This window comes from Argiope bruennichi, chromosome 6 (assembly GCF_947563725.1).
Source record: "Argiope bruennichi chromosome 6, qqArgBrue1.1, whole genome shotgun sequence".
Taxonomy (NCBI): domain Eukaryota; kingdom Metazoa; phylum Arthropoda; class Arachnida; order Araneae; family Araneidae; genus Argiope; species Argiope bruennichi.
In genome coordinates, this window is record NC_079156.1 from 135,396,772 (window position 1) to 135,418,635 (window position 21,864).

A 21,864-nucleotide genomic window follows, 5' to 3' on the forward strand; every position below is an offset into this window, starting at 1 on the left:
TTCTTAGAAATATTAGCCATAAATAGAAATGTTAAGATCAAAAAGAATAAAATTAAAGAAGAAAGAGTATAGTGTATACTCAATTTTGGGAGCCACTGTGTGTATATATATATATATATATATATATATATATATATATATATATATATATATATATATATATATATATATATATATATATATATATATATATATATATATATATATATATATATATATATATATAACAACATAAAATGTCTTTCTTAAAAAAAATTAAATTGCCATTTATTCCCATTAAGACCTCTAGTGATATCTTTTGTAAAAAAAAAAAAAGAAAGGAAGAAAGCTTTTTCATTAACCGAACTAAAGGCCAAAATAAACAAATCACAATGGCAAATCGCGAAAAAGGAAATGGCGCCAACATTTCAGCTTTAGAACTATTGGAATGGATGAAATCTATAGAACATTAAGGAAAAAGTGGCATGAAAGTAACGGGCAAAAATCCTTTTCAATCATAAAGCAAACTAAATTTATTATTTTATTTAATGTTCTTGATTTGTGAAGAAATTCCTGTATATCTAATAAATATAAAACGTGAATGAAAAGATTTTTGAAGTAGTTCACTCAAGCGAATCGAATTAGAACTGAAATACTCTGTGCGTCTTGATTTGAATTCTGGATATTTAACAGATGGATTTGAAAATTTATGGCATCCATATATATGGAATCTCTACAGTATATGCTTTTTAGCAGGAAAAAATTGAAAACTTTAAACCAGGTACTTTTTAACATGGTAATGTTTATTGGCAGGCTATAAGCTACAATATACATTTTACAATACAGTTGAAAACATTCTATCAGGCATACTACTGTATCTACAGAAGCCACATCTACTATTTAGTTATTTCTTAGAGGGTATGAATCCACAAAGAAGAAATTTCCGAATTTTAAATGTATTTTTATTATTTAAAAATGATTAGAAATTTTAAGGTTTTTACTCAATAACTTAAGAACATATTATCGTACATAAATCATTTTGTGGCACTTAAAATTTAAAAAAAAAAATGTTTGATGTAAAAATATCATTACTTCAGAATGCAATGGCTGACGTAAATAAGCTAGACGAATGAGTAATAAAATGTTAACACCGTATAGTGTTTCAGATTAGAGGTTCGAAACACTTGTAATTAATTTGCGGTATGAGATAATGCAAAGTTGAAACAAGCGCCTGATAATCTTTGCCTTCTCATTTAAAGAAGAGAATTAATTGTTTGGGAAAAATTTTTTCTTTTAAATTGAAAAGAAAGACTATAAAATACATCTTAGTTATCTCTACTCCAAATAACAAATCTGATAGCTGGACTTTTTTTTTGCCATTTTACATTAACAAACATTTGGAATAAGAGAATACTTTTATGTGAAATTATAGATCTAATTTTAAACCAAATATTCATAGAAACCAAATTAAATTAATAAATTCATCGAATAATATTCATAGAAAATAAAATAATAAACAGACAAATACTTTTCTTCCTATGGTTAAAGATTTCCCGTTTGTTCTTTTTAATGCTGATATTGCTGCAAACATTGAATACACATTTTTATACAAGAAATCATCATTACATTTTTATATTGTTGTTTATCCTCAAAAGATCTGACATACGCCAGATCAGCTCCAGTAGGTTGTTGAACGCCAAAAAAAATCTATAATTATAAGGGGATCGGATGTTCAATCTCCCTTAGAAAGTCCGTTGCAAACCCAGAATGTGATCCGGTGAATCCGGATGGTCACAGCATTTGTTACAATTTGGATTTTTCTACCACTTTCAAAGGAAAGATACTTAAGGTGGCCACTTTTTAGTCTAGCCAGAGCAGTCTGGGAGCCACGGTCACATTTGATTTCTAGTAGAGGGCCAAGACATTTTTATGTAGTTAGGATTATATAGTAGTTATGTTTGCTTACCTAACTACATTTTTATGTAGTTACGGGAGCAATGGTTAGCTAGAGCTAATCTTAGTGATGAAAAGAGACATAACATTAGAGCAATTATGTCATTTTTTTTAAAGATAATCATGATGAAGGGCGAAAAATCAATGCCATGGCCTGAAGCTATTTTCCTGATTAAAACTTTGAAGATTGAAAGAGCTGAAATCATATTGTACTCTGAACTCTCAATACACTGCTGAAGTCATCTAGAAATGTTGACACGTGCGTATAAATTTGCATGAGAGATAAATATTCATGAGTAATTTCCTTAACATCAGCATGTTTTTTTAAATGTTATGCCAATGCGATCCAAATATAGGAGCACAAAATGGAAAAAGGAACGCGTGAATGAATTTACAAATGGATTTCCATAACAAACGCAACTTTCTATTTCATTGTAAAATTTAAACACCCGAGAGAAATTCCCTTTTCAGAGAAAGTAAATGTTTATAAAAAAGTTAAATAAACGTGAAGAATTCATTCAGAGAAAAAGGAAGCTTATTTTAAACCACAGTGAGTTATTTTTAGTTTTCATCCGAAGTTGTAATGAAAGCAAACCAGCATGCAACAACTTAATCCAGATATAATTTGTTCCGTCAGAAGAACATTATCTCTTTTATTGCTACTTTTTTTTATAGAGCTTGTAAACACTTTTATTTTTGCTACACCATCGAATGAGATTCTCGAAAAACATGATTGGCATGGCTGAGTAACCGAATGAGTTAAAAAACAATTATGAAAAAGAAAAACATTAGGTTTTTGTTGACAAAAATTAAGAATTGCTAGTGAGGCCATACCGATAGCGCATTTTTCAAAGAATGGAAGCAATAGAAAAGTCGTCTGCAGAGCGGGGAAAGTATTCTTGATGCTCCAACGAAGTGTGAAGGTTCAACATGGATGGTCGCCGATGCGGTGATTTTGGGAATCAATTGTTCTTGATTTTTTTCCCTTTTCAATTTTTTATTCGGTATTGAAGAATTTATCACAGAATTTCGTTTGATGAAATGTTATTAAAAAATGAAAAAAATAAGAAAAAGGAAAGGTCAGTGATTTCGACAGAAGAGTCAATGAAAGATATTCTTTAAAAAAATAATTATCAGAAATAGAAAGTTATCGGTAGAAAAAATAAAGAAAAGAAATGTTTTGCTGAAGGTGTTGAAACTGTTATTCGTGTTTAAGTCCCCCAATATACTGAGAATTATATTGCAATACGCTTTTTACAAAAAGAGTTAATCATGATGGCTGAATCGAAATCAGATATATTCGCCTTAAGGAAAATTTTAAACACGACATTGAATTTTTATGAATGCGAAATCAGGATATCCATGGAAACAATTAAAAAAATTCTGTTAAGTGCGGAAAAGCAACGTAAACCTATAATCAAATAAATCTTAAAAGATTTTTTAAATTCTTTTATGACAATTCAGATTCAAAATTCAAAAATAAAAGGATAAAGCAAAACTATCAGATTTCAGAAATGCTATTTTAAACTTTGAGAACTAGAGTGAATCTGTAGTTTTCTCTAAACTCAGCTAAGCATTTTATTGAACCGGAAAGCATTTCTTCTTTGAAGTTGTCTAATGCCAGACTCAGTATTTATCAAATAGGAAGAACTTTTATTCTTTGACATCAAATTTAATGCGCATGATACTTTCATACATGGCGGAATTTTGCGGAATTTGTTCTCAAAACTCTTAAATTTTCTAATTTCAAAACTGAGACAATTGAACCCACAACGACTCTTCATAAATAATTTGATATTTCAAAAAAGGCTTTTACACAAGAAGAATGAGATTTCATCACAAATTTTTGTAAACTGAAGTCCTTACCAACTGGTATGCTTCTTTTATATATAAAACACATTTGGCATATTTAAGATTTTGTTAATAATGAAGACTCATTAGGGAATGCACAAACTCCACAGTAATTCTAAAATAAATAATTGACTACAATACAAATACGTAACTAAGAATTTAATTTTAATTGATTGATAAAGGACACCGAACCTAAGAGAAAACGGTAATTCTAATATTAAGAGAATATGAATTACAAGATCCATACATTCCGTCCATTTCCATATTCTATCGTCCTTCATGATTTAGTCGAGGATGTTATTAGAATCTTATATGCCTTAAAAGTATCCTCTGCTTTTCATCACAAGGTTTACTTTAGTTATATTAACGTCCCATTTTAAAGTAACACTGGAGCTATTTTGAAAAGGACCTCGTCATTTTGAACTGTGGGCAGATGACATCTGAGTTGGCACCCTCTCTCCAAACTTCCCCACCACACTAGTGGGAGGACGTTTGGCCCCAACAGATTCAACGTGCACCAGACCCGCTTACACGACGATTCTTCAGTAGAATCGAATCTCGAATTTGAAACTCTTCAGTTCCAAAGCTGAATCCTTATCACCAAGCCACCATGGCTCTTTCATTTCTCAAAACACAACCCCCATTTTTTGACCATAAAAGGATTTGCGGTCTCATCTGCCAGCTGGTGTCATTTGTCCTTAATATATTTTCTGTAGAATTACCTAAAACGCCCCCCTGGCAGTGTGAATCACTGCCACGTGCTAATGATTTGAACATTGCAAACCTAGCAATGTTCTGACGAGAATCGTTTCTATTGCAGGGGTATCGGATGTGTGAGTCCCAAGACAGTATCCTCAATTTGGCGTATACTATCGGCAGCTTCTGCATGGGATCTACATCTTTTGTCTGGGGATTCCTACTTGACAAGTGGGGTCTCAGGAACGTCAGGCTCATCATCAAGTAAGCCCCGACTTCCGAATATCATTATGAAATAATGCAATGTATAGATATTCCATCAATCGGTAACGATGTTAAACTGATGGTAAAAAGGAAATATTAATAAATAATATTAGGAAACTATAAACACATAACATTTTGTTCAAAATAATTCGTTGAAAGATTTATCCAATATAGAATTCGTATATCACAATTTCACAATCACAATTTCAATTCATATATCACAATATCACAATTTCCGCTTTCTTATGAATAAAATATATAAATGTCTTATTAATGTTGTATTATTAATATGTTGATAAGAAATATATCAATTTCTTGTTAATAAAATATCAACAAATCTCAATGAAATTTTATGGTTTTCTTATAAGAAGTATCATGTACCTCAGCTTTATATCCTATGACTTCTCAAAGGCACTACGATTTCACAAAGAAGATCAGTTGTGCAACAAAGAGAATTTTTATAGACAAGCAGTAATGAATAAAATTTTATGCAACTTATTAAATTTATTTTTATTGGCTGCATTTACCGAAGAATAATACCTAACTGGAAAATAATTCATTCGTGATTTTTCAGGACGTTGATTATGAACCCTCTAACCTGAGTGAAAAGTTAGTTAATATACATTTAAACTATTGAAACAATTAAACTATTGAACATAATTAAATATTAATCATGATTTGCAATTTAGAATCAAAGTGAATACATAATAATTAATGATTACAAATACCTTAGCAGAAAATAGGCACATCCGTATGATACCTAAAAGCTCATATCAAACAAATGCATTTCCCTATTGTAATATTTTAATAGTCTTGGTATTATGCCTCACATTCGTTTATTTATGTCATATTGTCCTTAAGAAAATGATCTGTTAGTATATTATCTTCACAGAATTGGCAGAATGATGGTATTAAATTACTAAATTAAAGAATTTTTTTAAAAATTTTACTTCAAATTTCTCTATTTTGTATCTTCTGTGTTTCGAGAATTCGCAAAGCTCAAATTAATCTTTTCAGAGTTCAGATATACTAATATAGCACCCGGTAAATTTAGGAAAAAAAAAGAACCTTTTATTAATGAATAGCGATAAACATGTCAAGTTAGTTATATTAACGTCCCGTTTTGAAAGCAACACAAGGCCTACTTTGGGATGGACCTCGTCATTTTTAAACCGTGATCAGATGGCGAGGACGACATCTGAGCTTATACCCCCTCTCCAAAATTTCACACCACACCAGAGGGAGGACGTTTGGCCCCGACGGATTCAGCGTTCACCAGGCCTATTACCAAGCACCATACATATCATTGTATTCATACCACTTATGGAATGATGAACTAATCATTCTATTAAAAAATGCATTTTAAAAATGGGGAATAAAAACTCAATGAAATAATTTTTTGCATCATTTCTTTAACTTCCTGATAGATTTTAAAATGTTTTTGCTGATTTATTTATTCATATTTTCAGCGGGCTTATCACAAGTGGTTGCATCTTGTTGTCGCTGACCATCAAAGGTAAGAAATGATCATAAAATCTAAAATCATACCTCTTTTCGGCATTCGTATTTTTTTTAAAGCTAATGTTCTTTATTTGATAGTACTGTAAGGCCAGGAACCTTAAAGTTCCTTGGACTTTGAAATCTTCTTTTTGATTTATTACTTAATTAAACAAACTAAAGTATATAAAGATGAATAATAATAAAAAAAAAACATAAGACTGAATTGCTTTTTTTAAATAGTTTTCAAACACACTTTTATTGTACATTAAAAAAAAAGATTTCTATTTTGGCTATTTTCAACTTTTTTTTTAGTTTACTATTTAAAATTGTAAATATTATGGAATTTTGAAATCATTTTTATTCAAATTAATTACAAAGTTATTCTTCTAGTAAGAACCAAAATTTAGTTACTTTAATCAACTATTCTAATAATTAAGTGGTGAAAAACAACAAAATGCAGAGTTATCATTGAGAGCACATAAGTTTACAAAATTTCAAGACACAAGCGGATTTGGAAGAGTATGTAAAATAGATTACAAAGTTTCACAGCTTACAAACACGAAAGTCACGAAGTCCACGTTAAATAAAAAGCGGATGATACTTTTCAATCAAGCAATTTTTTGCTTATTTATAACATGAGATTTATTATCTTGATACTTAACTGATGATGTGCTGTGTGGGAAAATGATGCTACAGAGGTTTGAATTTTGAAACGGAATGACCCAGCTCCGATCTTAATGAAATTTTCTTTACCGCCAGACGGCAAGAAAAATACAAACATATGCTCGTTTTATATATGTTTTTAAACATATGTTCTAGCATTTTACAAAAATATGCTCGTATGATGGATGTCATTACTGTTCCTTCTTGGATTTAAAATTTGCGCATGCGTCAGGATGGGTTTATTTAGTCAAAATATAAAAGAAAAGGAAGATGAAAGGAGAACATTTTTACATTTAACAACCGCTCATTTTTTTGCGTAACACCCCTTGCCGAAGTACAAGCGTCGAAAAGTACTAAAATCGACAATTAAAAAGAACAATGTGTAAATTCTTATTTATTTAAAGTTTTTGCCGATTAAAATGTGAGCAGGAATTTTAAATCATTTAATATATAAATGTATAATGAAACATCTATGAGTGAAAAACATGTATGAACCTCTTTTCCAGAAACCTCCTTCCTCCTGTTTCCTTCTCTGATTCTGATGTGCGTCGCCGGAGTGCCGTTGCGTCTCGCCAACATGCAGGTAGGCGGCTATTTTTTCTATGAATTCTTTGAAGTATTTTGTGAATTGCATTGTTGAGTTGCTGTTATTTTTAATGGTTATGCTAAATAGATACATTTTGGCGATTTGATGAAAAAATGAAGTTTTGCGAAAATGCAAGAAATATGGCGTATAATCTTTTATATAATTTATGTTAACAATTAAATGTTGATAACGAGACACGTGTCTCGTATTGTGGAACTCTAACACTCACCAATTATCGTATTGTGTAAATTCAACCATCAATTTATTTCATGTGATTTTGAAATGCATTAAGCGTCTACCACAATTCGTCTCTTGACGATTTCGGTCTTCAGGGGAAACGTAGGAGAAAGCAGTATAGACTTTCTTCTTTTCGTAGAAAAAAAATGTATGCGCTTTCTTCTTTTCATATGCGCTATTTTTCGTGGAGAGAAAAATTATATGTTATCACATAGTTTGACAGAAAGAATTGTAGATAAGAGAAATTCGAAAGTTTTTTCACTGAAAGACATTTTTTTCAAACCCCAAAATAAAAAAATAAAAAAATGGAGAAATAATTCGTGATAAATTAAAAATTAATAAGAAAAACGTTAATCTATAACGTTTTTCTTGTAGATAAAAAATAGATAAGATCTTGTAGATAAGCTTCTTACATACATATTTATTTTAAATTTACCTGATAATTTTTTTATTCAGCTATGGTTACAGTGAGCCTTTGGAAAGGAGAACGCGAATATCAGGAAAAAAACATGGTGAATATTTATTTTGAAATTAACTTCTTAATTAGCATTAATTATAGGTTGGTAAACGTTTAGTTAAAACCAGTCTATTAAAACGAACGATGATTTAATTTTAATTATTTTTCTTATAATAGTTAATTCAATTTTAATTATTTCTTATTATCTAATTATGGAATTATTCAAAAATTTTAAAAAAATTGAATAAAAAATGAAGATTTTGGAAAAATGCATCACTCTTCGAAAATAGTACACAGAGACACCTAAGTTTAAGTTACACCTCTTGCACCATCATAGTGCGCGCATCCAATCATTCTTAACAGCGCCTTTTTGGTTTAAATATTTATTCAGCACATGCGAAATATAATTCTCAATAGCATTAGATTTTGAATAGTTCAATTCCTTCTTTATTATTTCTATATTCTCATTTTTGAAACAAATTTCACTTATGGGCATTTTAATAGCTGTCTGTGAGTCTAACCACAAAGTATAATATATAAATTATACCCAAAATACCCGAACTGGATGATAAAAGCTTTATAAATGTTTTTGAGCTACCATCAAGTTACATCTGACTGCATGAAATGTAGCACTTTTGATAGAATTGATTTAAGTGTATAAATCTATTGTTTCAGCTGTCCTATATAGAAATTTCTTAATCAATAGTGAATTTATAGATAGAGTTATTACAGTATTTCTGTTCGGATGTGATAGAGCTAAAAAGTTTTTTTTTCAAAGCGAACTTTGGAGGCTATTCACAACGACAGATATCCGTAAAACATAAAAATGCAAAATTTACGTATAAAAACCGAAAATGCATTGTTTCTTCAAATTTTTTTCAAGTGAATTTGCTCCTATGAACGTATAGTTTCCAAAAAACAAGTTTCGAATTTTTAAAAATATTAACAGATTGGATATAAAATATTAACAGAACAAATGTGTATACGTTTTGAGAATAATATAGCATTTAAAAAAAATGACTTTAGACAAAGTAAATTGCATGTTTCAGTCCAATACATGTTTCTAGTTACGCCTCACAGGCAATTAATATTTAAAAAGAGCATTCAAGATCAAAATCATGGTCACGGAAAAGGAACTGAAAGTCACGAAAAAAACATGTTTCGCCTATCCACGTCAAACGGTCTCTCTTTAATTAACAGTTTAGTTTGAAAGAACTGAAATGTGTCTAAATCTAGCAAAACACAATCGAATCACAAAAAACACTGAAAAAACCAAAAATAATGAATGACATTCGACATCTTGTGAAACGCTTTGTTGGCTTTCTAAAGTGGGTAGTTTGAACTCTCATAGGAGATTTTTTCCCCTATTAGTAGTACTTCCTTTAAGAATGGACCGCTTTGCTAGAGCCTGTTACTGTCCATTCTGTCTTCACTTTCTTCTTTTATTCAAAATCAACCTTGCGTTCGAAATTGGTTTTTGAAAAGAAACAACTCCAGCGATACAAGATGGGTGGGTGGCAAGTGGCTCATGATTCACATTTTTGCTTTTAAAGAAAAGGAGGACCTTGAGTGGCCATCTCATGTTGATCCTGGTCATTTCCATTTTATCATCCGCTTATCATTTTCAAGTAGAGTCAAGTGACCTGATGCCTCAGTCACATGACAACCATAACTGCTCATGCCATCTAGCTGGACATTGCATAACGCTACCCTGCAAATTCCCTTTTTCTTTCCTTTCTTTTGTGTAAAATCGATTTAAAAATTTGTTGGTGGAAGCATTTGCCGTGAATTAGCCTCAGTTTTCTAAGGGAAAGATTTATGTTTAATTTTTAGAGATCATTTTCTTTTTAACCGGATAAATGTTACATCTGTTTTGATTCATTTTATGTGAGCAAAATTTGATGAAAATTCGAACTGAATAGAAATTATTTATGAATTTTCACTTTCATTTATATGAATTAAACTGATAATTTCATTATCGAAGAAACATACTTACCCAAAAATTTAATATTATTAAATTCTTATTACACATGCCTGCGATAAACAGACAGTCTTAGTTGTTATTTGATGATATTCCGTTAATGATTATTTTTTGGCTTCTTATTTATTCTTCTTGGGAAAATAAATATTTCCAACACTTACTTTTTTAAATCTTAAATCACAAGTTTAATGTGTTCTAATTTTGTATATTTGAGATCTGCGTAGTATAACTTATATGATTATTTTTTAAAAAAAATATTTATATATTTAAAAAAAATTATTTACTTTATATGAATTCTGTACAAAAAGGATAATTAATTATATCTTTAGGATTTTCTTCTGAACTGATAAATTATTTATTAAACGCAATAGTGACTGCAAATGATGAAGCGAGCGTATTTATTCTGCTCAAACTGAGGATGACCTCACAGAATCCCGAGGTCCACCTCCAATGGATCCCATCACACGTAAACATGAGTGGTAATGAGGTCGCTGATAGATTGGTCAAAGAGGGTAGTGAGAATGAAACGGCTACTGGCTCTTTGCTTACTTATCAAGAACTATACTCAAATAAAAGATCTAAACCCAATTTAATATGGCGTATTCCACCTGCGCACCAATTTTACGCGGGAACATCCCCTGACACTCTTCTGGAAATCAAATGTGACTGTGGATCCCAGACTGCTCCGGCTAGATTAAAAAGTGGCCACCTTAAGTGTCTTTTTTTTAAAGTGGTAAAAAAATTCACCCCATTTGTAAAAAGTGCTGTGACCATCCAGTTTCACCGGATCACATTCTGGATTGCATTAGACTTTCTAAGGGAGACTTAGCATCGAACCCCTTATTGTTATAGATTTCTTGACGGTCAACAGCCTACTGGAGCTGATCTGACATATGCCAGATCCTTTGTGGATAAGCAACAAGAAGAGCAACAATGCAACAGTGAAATCAGATTAACCGTGTTAGAGCTGATTCGTTTGTTGGTGCTATTTTGTTTCCTCTACTTTTACCATTCCCCTTCTACTAATTTCCTCTTCCCCCAACCATTATCCTTCTTAGTCCAACAATGTACGCATATATTTACGATCCCGAATTTTGAGAAGAAGGGTTTTCTTCCCCTTTAGTTATTATTAAGGTTGACAGAAATGGCTGCTAAAAATTAATCTACTTTACAGAATTGTTCCTGTTGTATTTTTTGATAATTATACAGTAAGAAACAACAGAGAAAGTTTCAGATTTTATGAAGGTAGTGTATTCTGTTTATTTTGGTATGGAGCTGGAAGATAGAAAAATGAATATATTGGAACTTGAAATCAAAGATATTCAACGGACAATTTTAATTAATTTTCAAACTTTTTTGAGATAATTGATATTTTTTCAACTACGATAAATGCATTTTAGGATTTTTTAAATTCTTGCATAACCAAGGTTATATTAATTTGATACAAGGAGAAAAAGGCTTATATAACACTTATTACTGACTTAAATATTCTTTAAAAATTCAAATTTCATTTTTAAATTCCTAAATAGTTTCCGGTTTTTCTACCACGCCTCTTACTATCAGCACTAAAATCATCTTTCTTGAAAAAGGTTTAAAAAAAGAAACAAGTAAGCAATTTTTCCAACGGAAGTGAAAAAAGATGTAAATACATTCCTCCAAACGATTTTTGAAGGAAATGCTATTAACTGGTCAGAAATCCTGTTTGATGAAGGGAAAAAAAAAAGAGTGACAGCATTGTTGAAGTGTTATATAATACCACCTTGTACATTTACATAATGTTTTTATTAACTTAGCTCGAAATCCCTGACCTAAGTTTGGGAAGACCCGCCATCTGAAGGTTGTTACACGCTGCAACTTTTATCCATTTAAACAAGCCATTCAACTCGATTTCCTGTTAATCATTTGCTGCAAACGCTCTTATCGACAGATCGCAAAGACAGCTTGCCTTTAATTGCACAGACTTGTGAGTGGCTGTCTCAATTGTAATTTTAATTATTTTTGTCTCGAGTGGCTCACACAGTTTAATGGCAAGAGCGAGGTCACTATGATTCACTGTCAGTGACAATTAAACAAAGGCTATCTGTTGAAACAACTTTAATTATATTTTGTGATTTTTTTAAATATTATTAAGTGATGTTTTAAGTATTCTAGAGCGATTAATGATTGAATATGGTATTATTACTCCTGGTATTTCCTCCTATGAAAAGTAATCAAGGTTACAGTGAAAAAAAAAGTAATTGATTGGAAGTAAGACGTTTGATGATAACAAGTTAAAATAAATATTGCTACATTCATTCAGTTAAATAATCTTTAGATTTAAAAATTTTCATTGAATAAATCGGAATTTATATTAGGAACTCTTGTTTAATAGTTAATTAGTTTAGTTAGAATTTAGCAAGAATTGGCGATCATATTTCTAATTTCTCTATGATGATAAGAATTTCACATAAAAAATAAAGCATGTATTTCACATTCCAGCACCTCTTGTAGAGTCTGAAATTGTGTCGATATTGACATACAATGAATGGAGATACAGGACAATGAAATTAGCCAAGTTTAAATGCTACAATAATTTAATTTTTTTTCCATTCTTAAAAATGTAATGTTAAAAAATCGCCTGTAATTGGAATTTATTGTGCTTCGTCCAATGTCAAAACCAAAAATTGTTTTTACTTCTAAATAGTTTCTTTTAGTTAAATGGTTTTAAAGGCGGGGCAGAAATTTTACTTTACATTTTTTTACATCCATAATAATATGTAATATTTATTTGCTAATATAACTTATTTATTTATCAAAAATATGAATTTAAAATTTCCATTTCTAATTGTAATTATAATATTTTTAAATTTGCGATTTTTAACCATAATTTGTTGCAAAACTGCTTTTTCATTACCTCCCCTTTCTCTTGAAATCATTTGTTCTTTCTCTGTAAGACATTACAGGCTGTTGTTGCGCGTGCGTCTGGTCGAAGTAAGGTAGGGTTGCTTTATAGTGTATCAATCTGTGACTTTGTGCCAGGTACACAAAAACTGATGCAAACGAAGAGCCTCAAGTACTCGATATCAGTTTTTTGGATTCAATTGATATTTTTCTGGGCCTCATTCATGTACTTCCAAGTGATATTATATCAGTCTGATACAAAATATTAAATCGATATTGTCTAACTGGCCGTCTAGCCTCGAAGACACTATGAGCGTATATGATAATTTTATAACTATATATTTCATCCTTAGCCAAAGCTGTTCTTTATCCTACGTGATGGTGTTCTTTATCCTACGTAACTCCGCCTAATCTTATACTAACTATATCAGCAAAACTTTTCTTTTCCTCTTCTAAATCACACATCAGTCATTGTCAAAATCAAGATCAACACCACATAGTCAGTAAATGAAGCAAATCGCCGCTTCAAAAAAAAAAAAAAAAAAAAAAATCTGAATTCCGAAGCATACTCATATCATTGTCAGTCTTAGAAGTTGCCAGTTTTGAATAGAATTGAATGATACCGTATTAATACAAAATATCAGAATGATAATTTTATCAATACCGTACAAAGTATCAAAGAATACTTGCATCAATACCAACATGATACAATGTGTCGTATTGCCTTGACGACACTGTACGCAAGTATTATGTTTTCTAACTGCCCTTATATACGAGGCTTTATTAATAAATAACGTGCATAATTTCGAGCACAATAATAAACCAGCTGGTGTGATCTCCCCGAAACTTTCTCGCATACTCTCCAGTAAAGGTTTTAGCCCGCTCTCGTCCCGCATAAAATTATGGACTTCGGATAAGGCTGCAAATCAAAAAAATATAGATCTTTGGTAGATTACGAAATATAGATCTTTGACGTGAATATAACATTTTTACTGAATCTATCGAACGGTATTTTCAGCGTCTTTTTGCAGACTGAATAGAACCAAAATGGGATGCGTAACGTAAGATAACATACCGAATTTTACTGATTTAAGTCACTCCGCTTGTAACTACGGATTTTACATGCATGAGAAAGTGCATAACGGCAGATGGATAACCTTTGAACGAAATCTGGTTCCAAATTTCCTAGTAATTGCTATTTTAGATGCTAAACCTATGTATATTAATTTTGTCTACCTATCTCTTTGCGTTTAAGAGTGATCGAGCTCATTTGCAATCGAGCAGTCAGACAGACAGATTTCCTGTGGACGGATTTATTTAAAATATGATAGTAATCCGCAAATAGGGTGAGTGAATCCATGTGGTTCAAAAGATTTTTGAATTATCATGTTCACAGACAGACAGACAGGCAGATATAATGCCAAATATGTGTTTTTAGAATTCAGGGATATTTGAAATATGCAGATTCATCAAAATCTCAAGTTCGCATTTTTTGAAGACTACAATATTTTTTTCTTTACAACAAATATTCTTAGGAATAGTATCAGTTTGCTATTTTTCAATGCAACTGCTATTCACATTTCAGCATTTGCCTGATCTCTGGATTAGTTTAAAATCCAGGTCAGAGCCGCTGCCGCGTTGCCTGTTTCAGGTCATCGTTAGAATGAATACTCCTGATTGCCGAGTAGCCTCTTCATGGTCTAAACTGATAAAAACCTGAAAGTTTTAAATCGTGCTGTATGGTCAGTGATGTAATACTTAACAAACGAATCTTTGTAATCTTGCATAAGTGGCTGAGAGATGTGGGTGGGATTTCCTGGAAAAGTTGCCACAAACTACTCTGAATTGGAACCTGCAGGTTTTCATCTGTTTGGACCCATGAAGAGGTCTTAGGCACTACGAAGCTTTTTTCTGATGAATGACGTCATATTTTGTCTACTCGTAGCCGATGAAATTCTGTGAGACCTGGATTTGCAAACTGATCCAGGATTGAGGTAAATACTTCAGCTTTAATGGCAGTTGTATTGAAAAGTAGTAAATCGGCAATATTTCCATTTCCGTTTCATCTTGTCATTCATTTCATTTTTTTTTTTATAATTGCGTTCAAAATTATGATCGTTACATATCGATAATCCTCGAATTATTTCTTCTGATCACTTGGAATATAGGTATTTTTAACACATTTATTTACTTTTTATTACAATGTTCATTAAGTATATAAAATTGGTGAGAATTTCATTGAATTAATGAATAAAAAAATTTTGCTTTAAAGAGCTCTTTTTATTCCAAACAAATAGGTAAATCGAACAACAGAATTATTATTAGGGAAGTAGTTGAAAGCAAATAGAAAATGAAGCGTTGAACATGAATAGAAATTTCAGGATATAAGGATTGGAAAAATATGCTCAAAAATATTTATATTCTTGAAAATAAAAATATAAATAATCACTTAATAAATATCTGCTAAAATACTTAAATATACAGAGAAAATTAAACTCTTGCTATCACTGTTTATAATAGTTTTTACATCTTAATAATTATTTTCGTTTGGCGATTTTTTTGGTAGACAATTACAAGCAATTTTGACAAAGGTTACAATTTATAATATCTATTGATAGATTGTGTTTTAGTTCTTTTTGATGGCAAAGGAATAGGTTATCTAGTTTCACAAATATAAATTTTCAGGTAAAAGCATCAGGTACAATTGAATTTGAATTTGAATCTACTTCTGATATCGCAAAATCGGATATAAGCTGAACTCTCATTTTTGGCGCAAATGCGAAAATTGATATCTACTAAGTATCCAATTTCCGACGAAAAAAAAATCATTATCAGCTGTATGAAGTATTAGGTAAAATAGTATATCAGTATCTGCTTGTACCGGATACTGTAAAACCAGATAGGAATCCAATTCTACGGTAAGATCTTTTTACGATTACATCGCTTCTAATTGCCATTTTTATTAAGTAGACAAGAAATGCCTTTAATAATCTTTCGTGACCTTTAAGAGTGTTTCATGTATGTTGCAGTAAGTTATGTTTTCTTTATTGATTTCCAATATTCACTATGATAACCAACATAATCAGCATTATTAAAATTATAAAACATAAGAAATAAATCTTTATGACCATTCTAGTTTGAAAATAGTTGTTCCCACTGGCTGTATTCATCTTTATAACTGATTTTTTCATTTATTCAAGGATGTGTTTTTCTTTCATTTTCTTTATTAATTTATTTTTGTACGTTTGATCCCTTTAATAGGGGATTATCCGATTTCCACTATATAAGTTTTTAGTTAGCTCAATTTTAGTTTTTGTCATTTATTCAAGATTCGATGCTACACTTTTATACACCAAATTACAATTTCTAAATACTAACAAGGAGGAAAAATCAAATAATTCAGCTTCGAAAAAACCTTCTGAGGGAATTTTTTATAGATCAACGTTGTTTTCTTTGCTTCTGTTACAATTGACTTTGAATTTCAACGAGTTTTAAATAAGACTTTGAATTTCAACTCCTGATACTGCAAAATCGAGTATCAGCTAAATCTTACTTTTGGTTCAAATGCAAAACCCGATACCCATCGAGTATCGAGTTTCATTCCGATGTGAAGAGAATCAGTTATCGGCTGCATGAAATACGAAAGTATTAGGTACAATCGAATATCAGTATTAGTACTGGATATCAATCCAATTCTATGGTAAGATCTCTTTTTGCCTCATTTTTATTTTCCATTGTTAGTGCGTAAATAGGGAGACAAAAAATTCTCTTTCTGGTCTTTTATAATCTTTTGTGGCCTTTAATATATCTTTATGTATGTTGTAGTAAATAAAAGTTTCGTTATTTATCTATAATAGCCAGTATCTCAACCAACTTAATCGTTATAATTAAAATAATAATATATAAGAAATAAATCTTTATGGCCCTTTTATTTTAAAAATAGTCGTTTCTTCTCTTTGCATTCGTTTTTATAAACAAGTTTTTAAACTTTTTTTTGTATGTCTGAAATGAACCAAATATCACTGTGTAAGTTTTTAATGTGATTCGCTAGCTAATATCACATTAAAATCTTTGTCATTTATTTATGATTCGCAGCCGAATCTATATATATATACTGTTATAACTTCTAAATCTCTACACGTTCACCTAATAAACGAGAAACGTCAAATGATTCAGTTTCAAAAAACCTTTAGAAAATATTTGTTGCCTACTTCCCGATGTGTGTAACTGTCATAGCACGGCTGCAACTTCCCCAATGCAACACAATCTGTCAAAAGAATTGTTAAACAGAGCTTAGAAAATTGCTGCCCATTCTTTTCAATTCAAATTGCATTTGAATCACTGTCACGTACTGAGAATAATGTCTATTTTTAAACTAATAATGGCTTAAATATCATTTGAATGCTGCATACATTGAATTAAGTCACTGTATCAGGCAACTGAATTGGATTCAAGTTATCCTTTAAGTAGAAGTGATGGACTTTTTGTTGTTGTTTAAAGTAGCTAATTGATTATGAGAACCCTGTTGTTATTGAGCGTGAAGAGAAAATTCATTCTTCTCCTTTACTTTTCCTTATATTATTTGACTTTTTCTTTAATTTCATCTTCTACCTCTTATCGATAAAGGAATAAATAGTTTGTACCCTCATTAATACTTTTCCATCTTTTTTCTTTATTGGGTGCAATCACAAATACTTTTATAATCAAAACTATCATTTTGCATTATACAGAATGACAGTATACACCGGAATATCCGGCCTAATGTGGCGGAATGACAGGCCGAATAACAAAAAAGCCGGATAGACCGGAGTTCTAGGAACTCATTTCTTTGCCCACCCATACCAGAAGACAAAGTTTTTATACCAAAATTCACTGTTATAATCAGCATTTCCTCACTTCTTATTGGGTATTAAGCCCTCCATTTATCTCAAACCACGTAAAATGTGCCAAGTGAATCGTACAAGCAATTGTCGGTAACGTGTCGAGTTAAAATGGAAAACTCTGTATCGGTAATTTATATATGTTTTTATACTGCACAGCAGGTTTCAAGAGTTTATGAGAGAAAAAGTAAGTGAAAGGATAGAAACTTTTCATATTTTAACATAAATTCTGTAATGCCCAACTTAAAAGAAGGAAATATCAAAACAGCAACACAAATTATGATTCAAAAAGATTTTATTTTTCACTGAAAAAGGATTACACAGATATGAAAAGGTAGACCTAAGATAAGAGTCAAAGATATTTTTTTCTCTGGCACCCAATGTACTTTTCCCAACTTCTAACTCCGAAGCTGTATTTTTTGTATAGTTGCTCATTTCTCCTCAATAGTCACTATCACTTTTTTTTCGTTTACCACTAATTTAGAAATCTTCACTGTGGTACACTTAAAAACGTTAAACATATCTCATGAACAATTTACGAATACTGTACGTACTGTGTAGTTATAATCAGGAACAGCGGCAACAACTGAGATCCATAGGAGGAGGATCGTAGCAGACGCCCGCTTCTAGTGCTTCGGCAATGTTGTCCCTTGCCTTCCACATTTAATTACTATAAAAGAAAACTAGGCCGGACAGTCTCGAACCGGATACTCGGGAGTGTACTGTAGTTTTATTCTTCGTTATTATTTAAATTTGATAGTTTGATAGAAATATAAAAATACGTTTGAACTTTCATTTTTTTTCCTATTGAAGTGGAGAGAAAACTCTTTTTTAAGGTAAATTTGTTGAATAGCTGAACAATTTTTCAAAATTTATGAATAAAAGACAAAAAGAACAAAATATACATGTGGCAAGCAGAAGGAGCGGTCATCTCTCGTTTTGGATCATGGCTCCTAGGAGGGAGAGAAGAATTTACCACGGAAGAACAGTAAATTTAGTTTAGTTATATTAACGTCCCATTTTAAAGCAACACTAGGGATATTCTGGGACGGACCTCGTCCTTTCAAACAGCGTTCAGATGACGAGAACGGCACCTGATCTGGGAACCCCCATCCAAACTTCCACACCACACCAATGGGAGGACGTTTGGCCAAACGGATTGAGCGTGCACCAGACTCTTTTATACGACGGATCTTTGGTAAAATCGGGTCTCAAACCTGAAACCCTCCAGTTCTGAGGCCGAGACCTTACCGCCAAGTCACCGCAGTCCGGACGAGCAGCGGAGGAAGGTAAAAAGGAATTCTGTAGTACCGAAACGCTTTGGTCGACGACACATATCGGCAAAAACGGGTGCTGTTCTTGGATCCTCATCGATTCTCAATGAACACAAAATATATGTTACTGGCACGCCAAATATGAGCACGGCACTAGACAAAAATGAGTGAAATTGTCAAGTTATTTTCGAAATGTTTTGTCAACACATCTCCAGCATAAGCGTGATGTACGTTATATAGAAATGCTAAAAAAAGCAACCCTCCAATAGCCATTGAATCAATGCATAAAAAGTAAAAAGAGTTCTTAGATAATAAATGATCTTTTTTGTGAAATATTTCTATTTTTTTCTTTATTGATTTCTTTTTTCTCACAATCTAGAATGCAAAACAATCGAAATCTGTTCGTTTCAGACATCTCGTACTTTTTTCTTTCTCGCATACAAATCGTGGGTAAAGGAAGAAATGTAACGAATCAGACCTCCACGAGTCCATAAAACACACTTTTGGCATCACGTTTGTCTGTGAACAAGATAGCTGTGTTCCACTCGACGGCTGAAAGTCTGTCTATGAAATGATGACAACATCGACAGATTTCTATTAGATTTCAAATGAAATCCATTCGAGGTAAATCTGTTGTTGTTGTTCCTAATGGCATTTGTCATTGACGAAGTCGGCAAATTTAAGCCGAGAGAGCGTCTCTTGTTTTTCAGTAGCTCCATCTAGGACCAAGAGTACGTGTTAACTACTGACGCGTCACAGCTCTTTTTACGGGGCGGACTTCACTCATGCATTTCATTTATTCATCCACTGATCATCATTTAGACCTGAATCAGAGAATGACCACCTCTGATTCAGTACCCCCAGTGGTATTGGGAAATCTGTATTTTTGGCTGTTAACTACAGCCAAATTCGATAACTACAAAAACGTACAGAGCTAGGTAGATAAAATGGGGTATACAGGTTGATCGCTTATCGATCTGTACTTCCACATGTATGTAAAACCACGACTTAAATCAATGAAATTTGGTATTTTATCTTGCGACTACAATTGTAGTTTCGTGGCAAATTTTCGTGTCAGTCGGCTGGTAAAAGGAAGACCCAAAATAATATTTTCACAGTAGATTCGATATAAATGTTAGATTTATATATTTCGTAATGATCGTTCACAATACCATGCAAGGTGTTTGCGGTCTTACCCAAGGTCCATGACATTGTGCGGGAAAAAAGAGGATAAGACCTTTATTGGAGGGCATGCGAGAAAGTTCCCGGTTCTGCAATGCTTTGAACGAAATATTTTAGAAATAACAACCTTACAATGAATCTATTTTAACCGCCCATGCAGAAACGCGTGCTTTGTATTTGTGCCCAATATACATCATCCAATAGACCATAAATCATATTTATTTATTTATTAAAATCCATATATAGAAAAAAAATCATTTCATCTCTTAAATCAATGGTATTCATTCATCTGTAACTAAGTAAATGTATTTAAAGATGAAAAGAGCCTGATTTAAATTCCGGTCTTCAAAGGAGTGTTACCCGTTCCAGTTAAATAATTCTAGAAGTGTCGATACTACTTTAGAAGCGATTTCTTTTTAAAATATCATTCTTTGATGCAAATTAAATAAATAAATAAATTTCTCCACTAGATAGCAACAAGATAAATAGCTAATAATAGCTTTGAACAAAAGACATTCAGAAGTTTTTTTCTAGGGCTGTTTGTATATAAATGAACAGCAAAACGAATGGAACTAAATAGATAACATTCGATACACAGATCAAGCATTCTTCGTGTAAACACCTATCAAATGTTGAATCAAATGCGAGGAAGGGTTTGCATGCTTCTGTATACTTTTAGAAGCATGTACACGCGATAACTCGAAAACGCAAAGACTTCATTTGTCAAATTTTGGCTTCAATCGATTTGGAAAAATGCGTCTAAAACAAAAATGTATCTTTAATGAATTGAAATAGTATTTGAAAAGGGTTTGGGAAAACCACTTAATCTGGTTGATTTTAACTGTTTATATAACAGATCATAGATTATTTTCGCTCACATTACTATTACTAATAATTTCAAGCAATTCGGGAAGGTCGCAATTCATCTCGAATATATGAGCGAGTTTTTTTTTTTTTTTTTTGCATTGTGCTATGCGAATGCGTTCCTCTTAATGTCTGACCTTCCTCGGTTATTCCTCAGTTATGCAAGGGACGCGCGGGGTTTCATTTAATCGTTTAAATAAATTAGAAACATAATTTCTCAAGGTCTGCGGCTTTCCGATCAAGGACACTCCCGTGGGTATCGGAAGGTCGGGCGCTCTTTTCTTTGTCTCCATTTTCACCGAAATGATCAAAATATTTTCATTATCGATTGCGTTTGACTTTCACGGCTGTTGGGGAGCAGGAAGAATAAGAAAAGGCTTTCAGCATGCTTGATTGATAGTTTATTAAATGTTTAGATAATATTTTGAATTTTTGTGCGATAATTCTCCTGCCTTCTTTTCTTTGTGTTAAAAGCAGATTTTCCTGATTTGAAATAATTTTTTATTCTTATTTTCACATGGATTTTCGCAAGGTCTTCTGTTATATCATTTTATTGTATTAAACATAAATATCTTTCCAGTCTGAACGCTGTTCAGTTGAATTAATTGCATTTGCCT

At 31.8% G+C, this 21,864-nt stretch overlaps 1 protein-coding gene across 1 annotated transcript in view; it reads left to right on the top strand.

Moving 5' to 3' along the window:
- LOC129971218 (equilibrative nucleobase transporter 1-like) overlaps positions 1-21,864 on the top strand; it is a 110,457-nt gene that overhangs the window by 49,631 nt on the left and 38,962 nt on the right. The window contains exons 3-5 of the mRNA XM_056084801.1: positions 4,604-4,743; positions 6,213-6,259; positions 7,413-7,489. Of these exons, the coding sequence (XP_055940776.1) occupies positions 4,604-4,743; positions 6,213-6,259; positions 7,413-7,489 (264 nt within the window). The remainder of the gene's footprint in view (positions 1-4,603; positions 4,744-6,212; positions 6,260-7,412; positions 7,490-21,864) is intronic.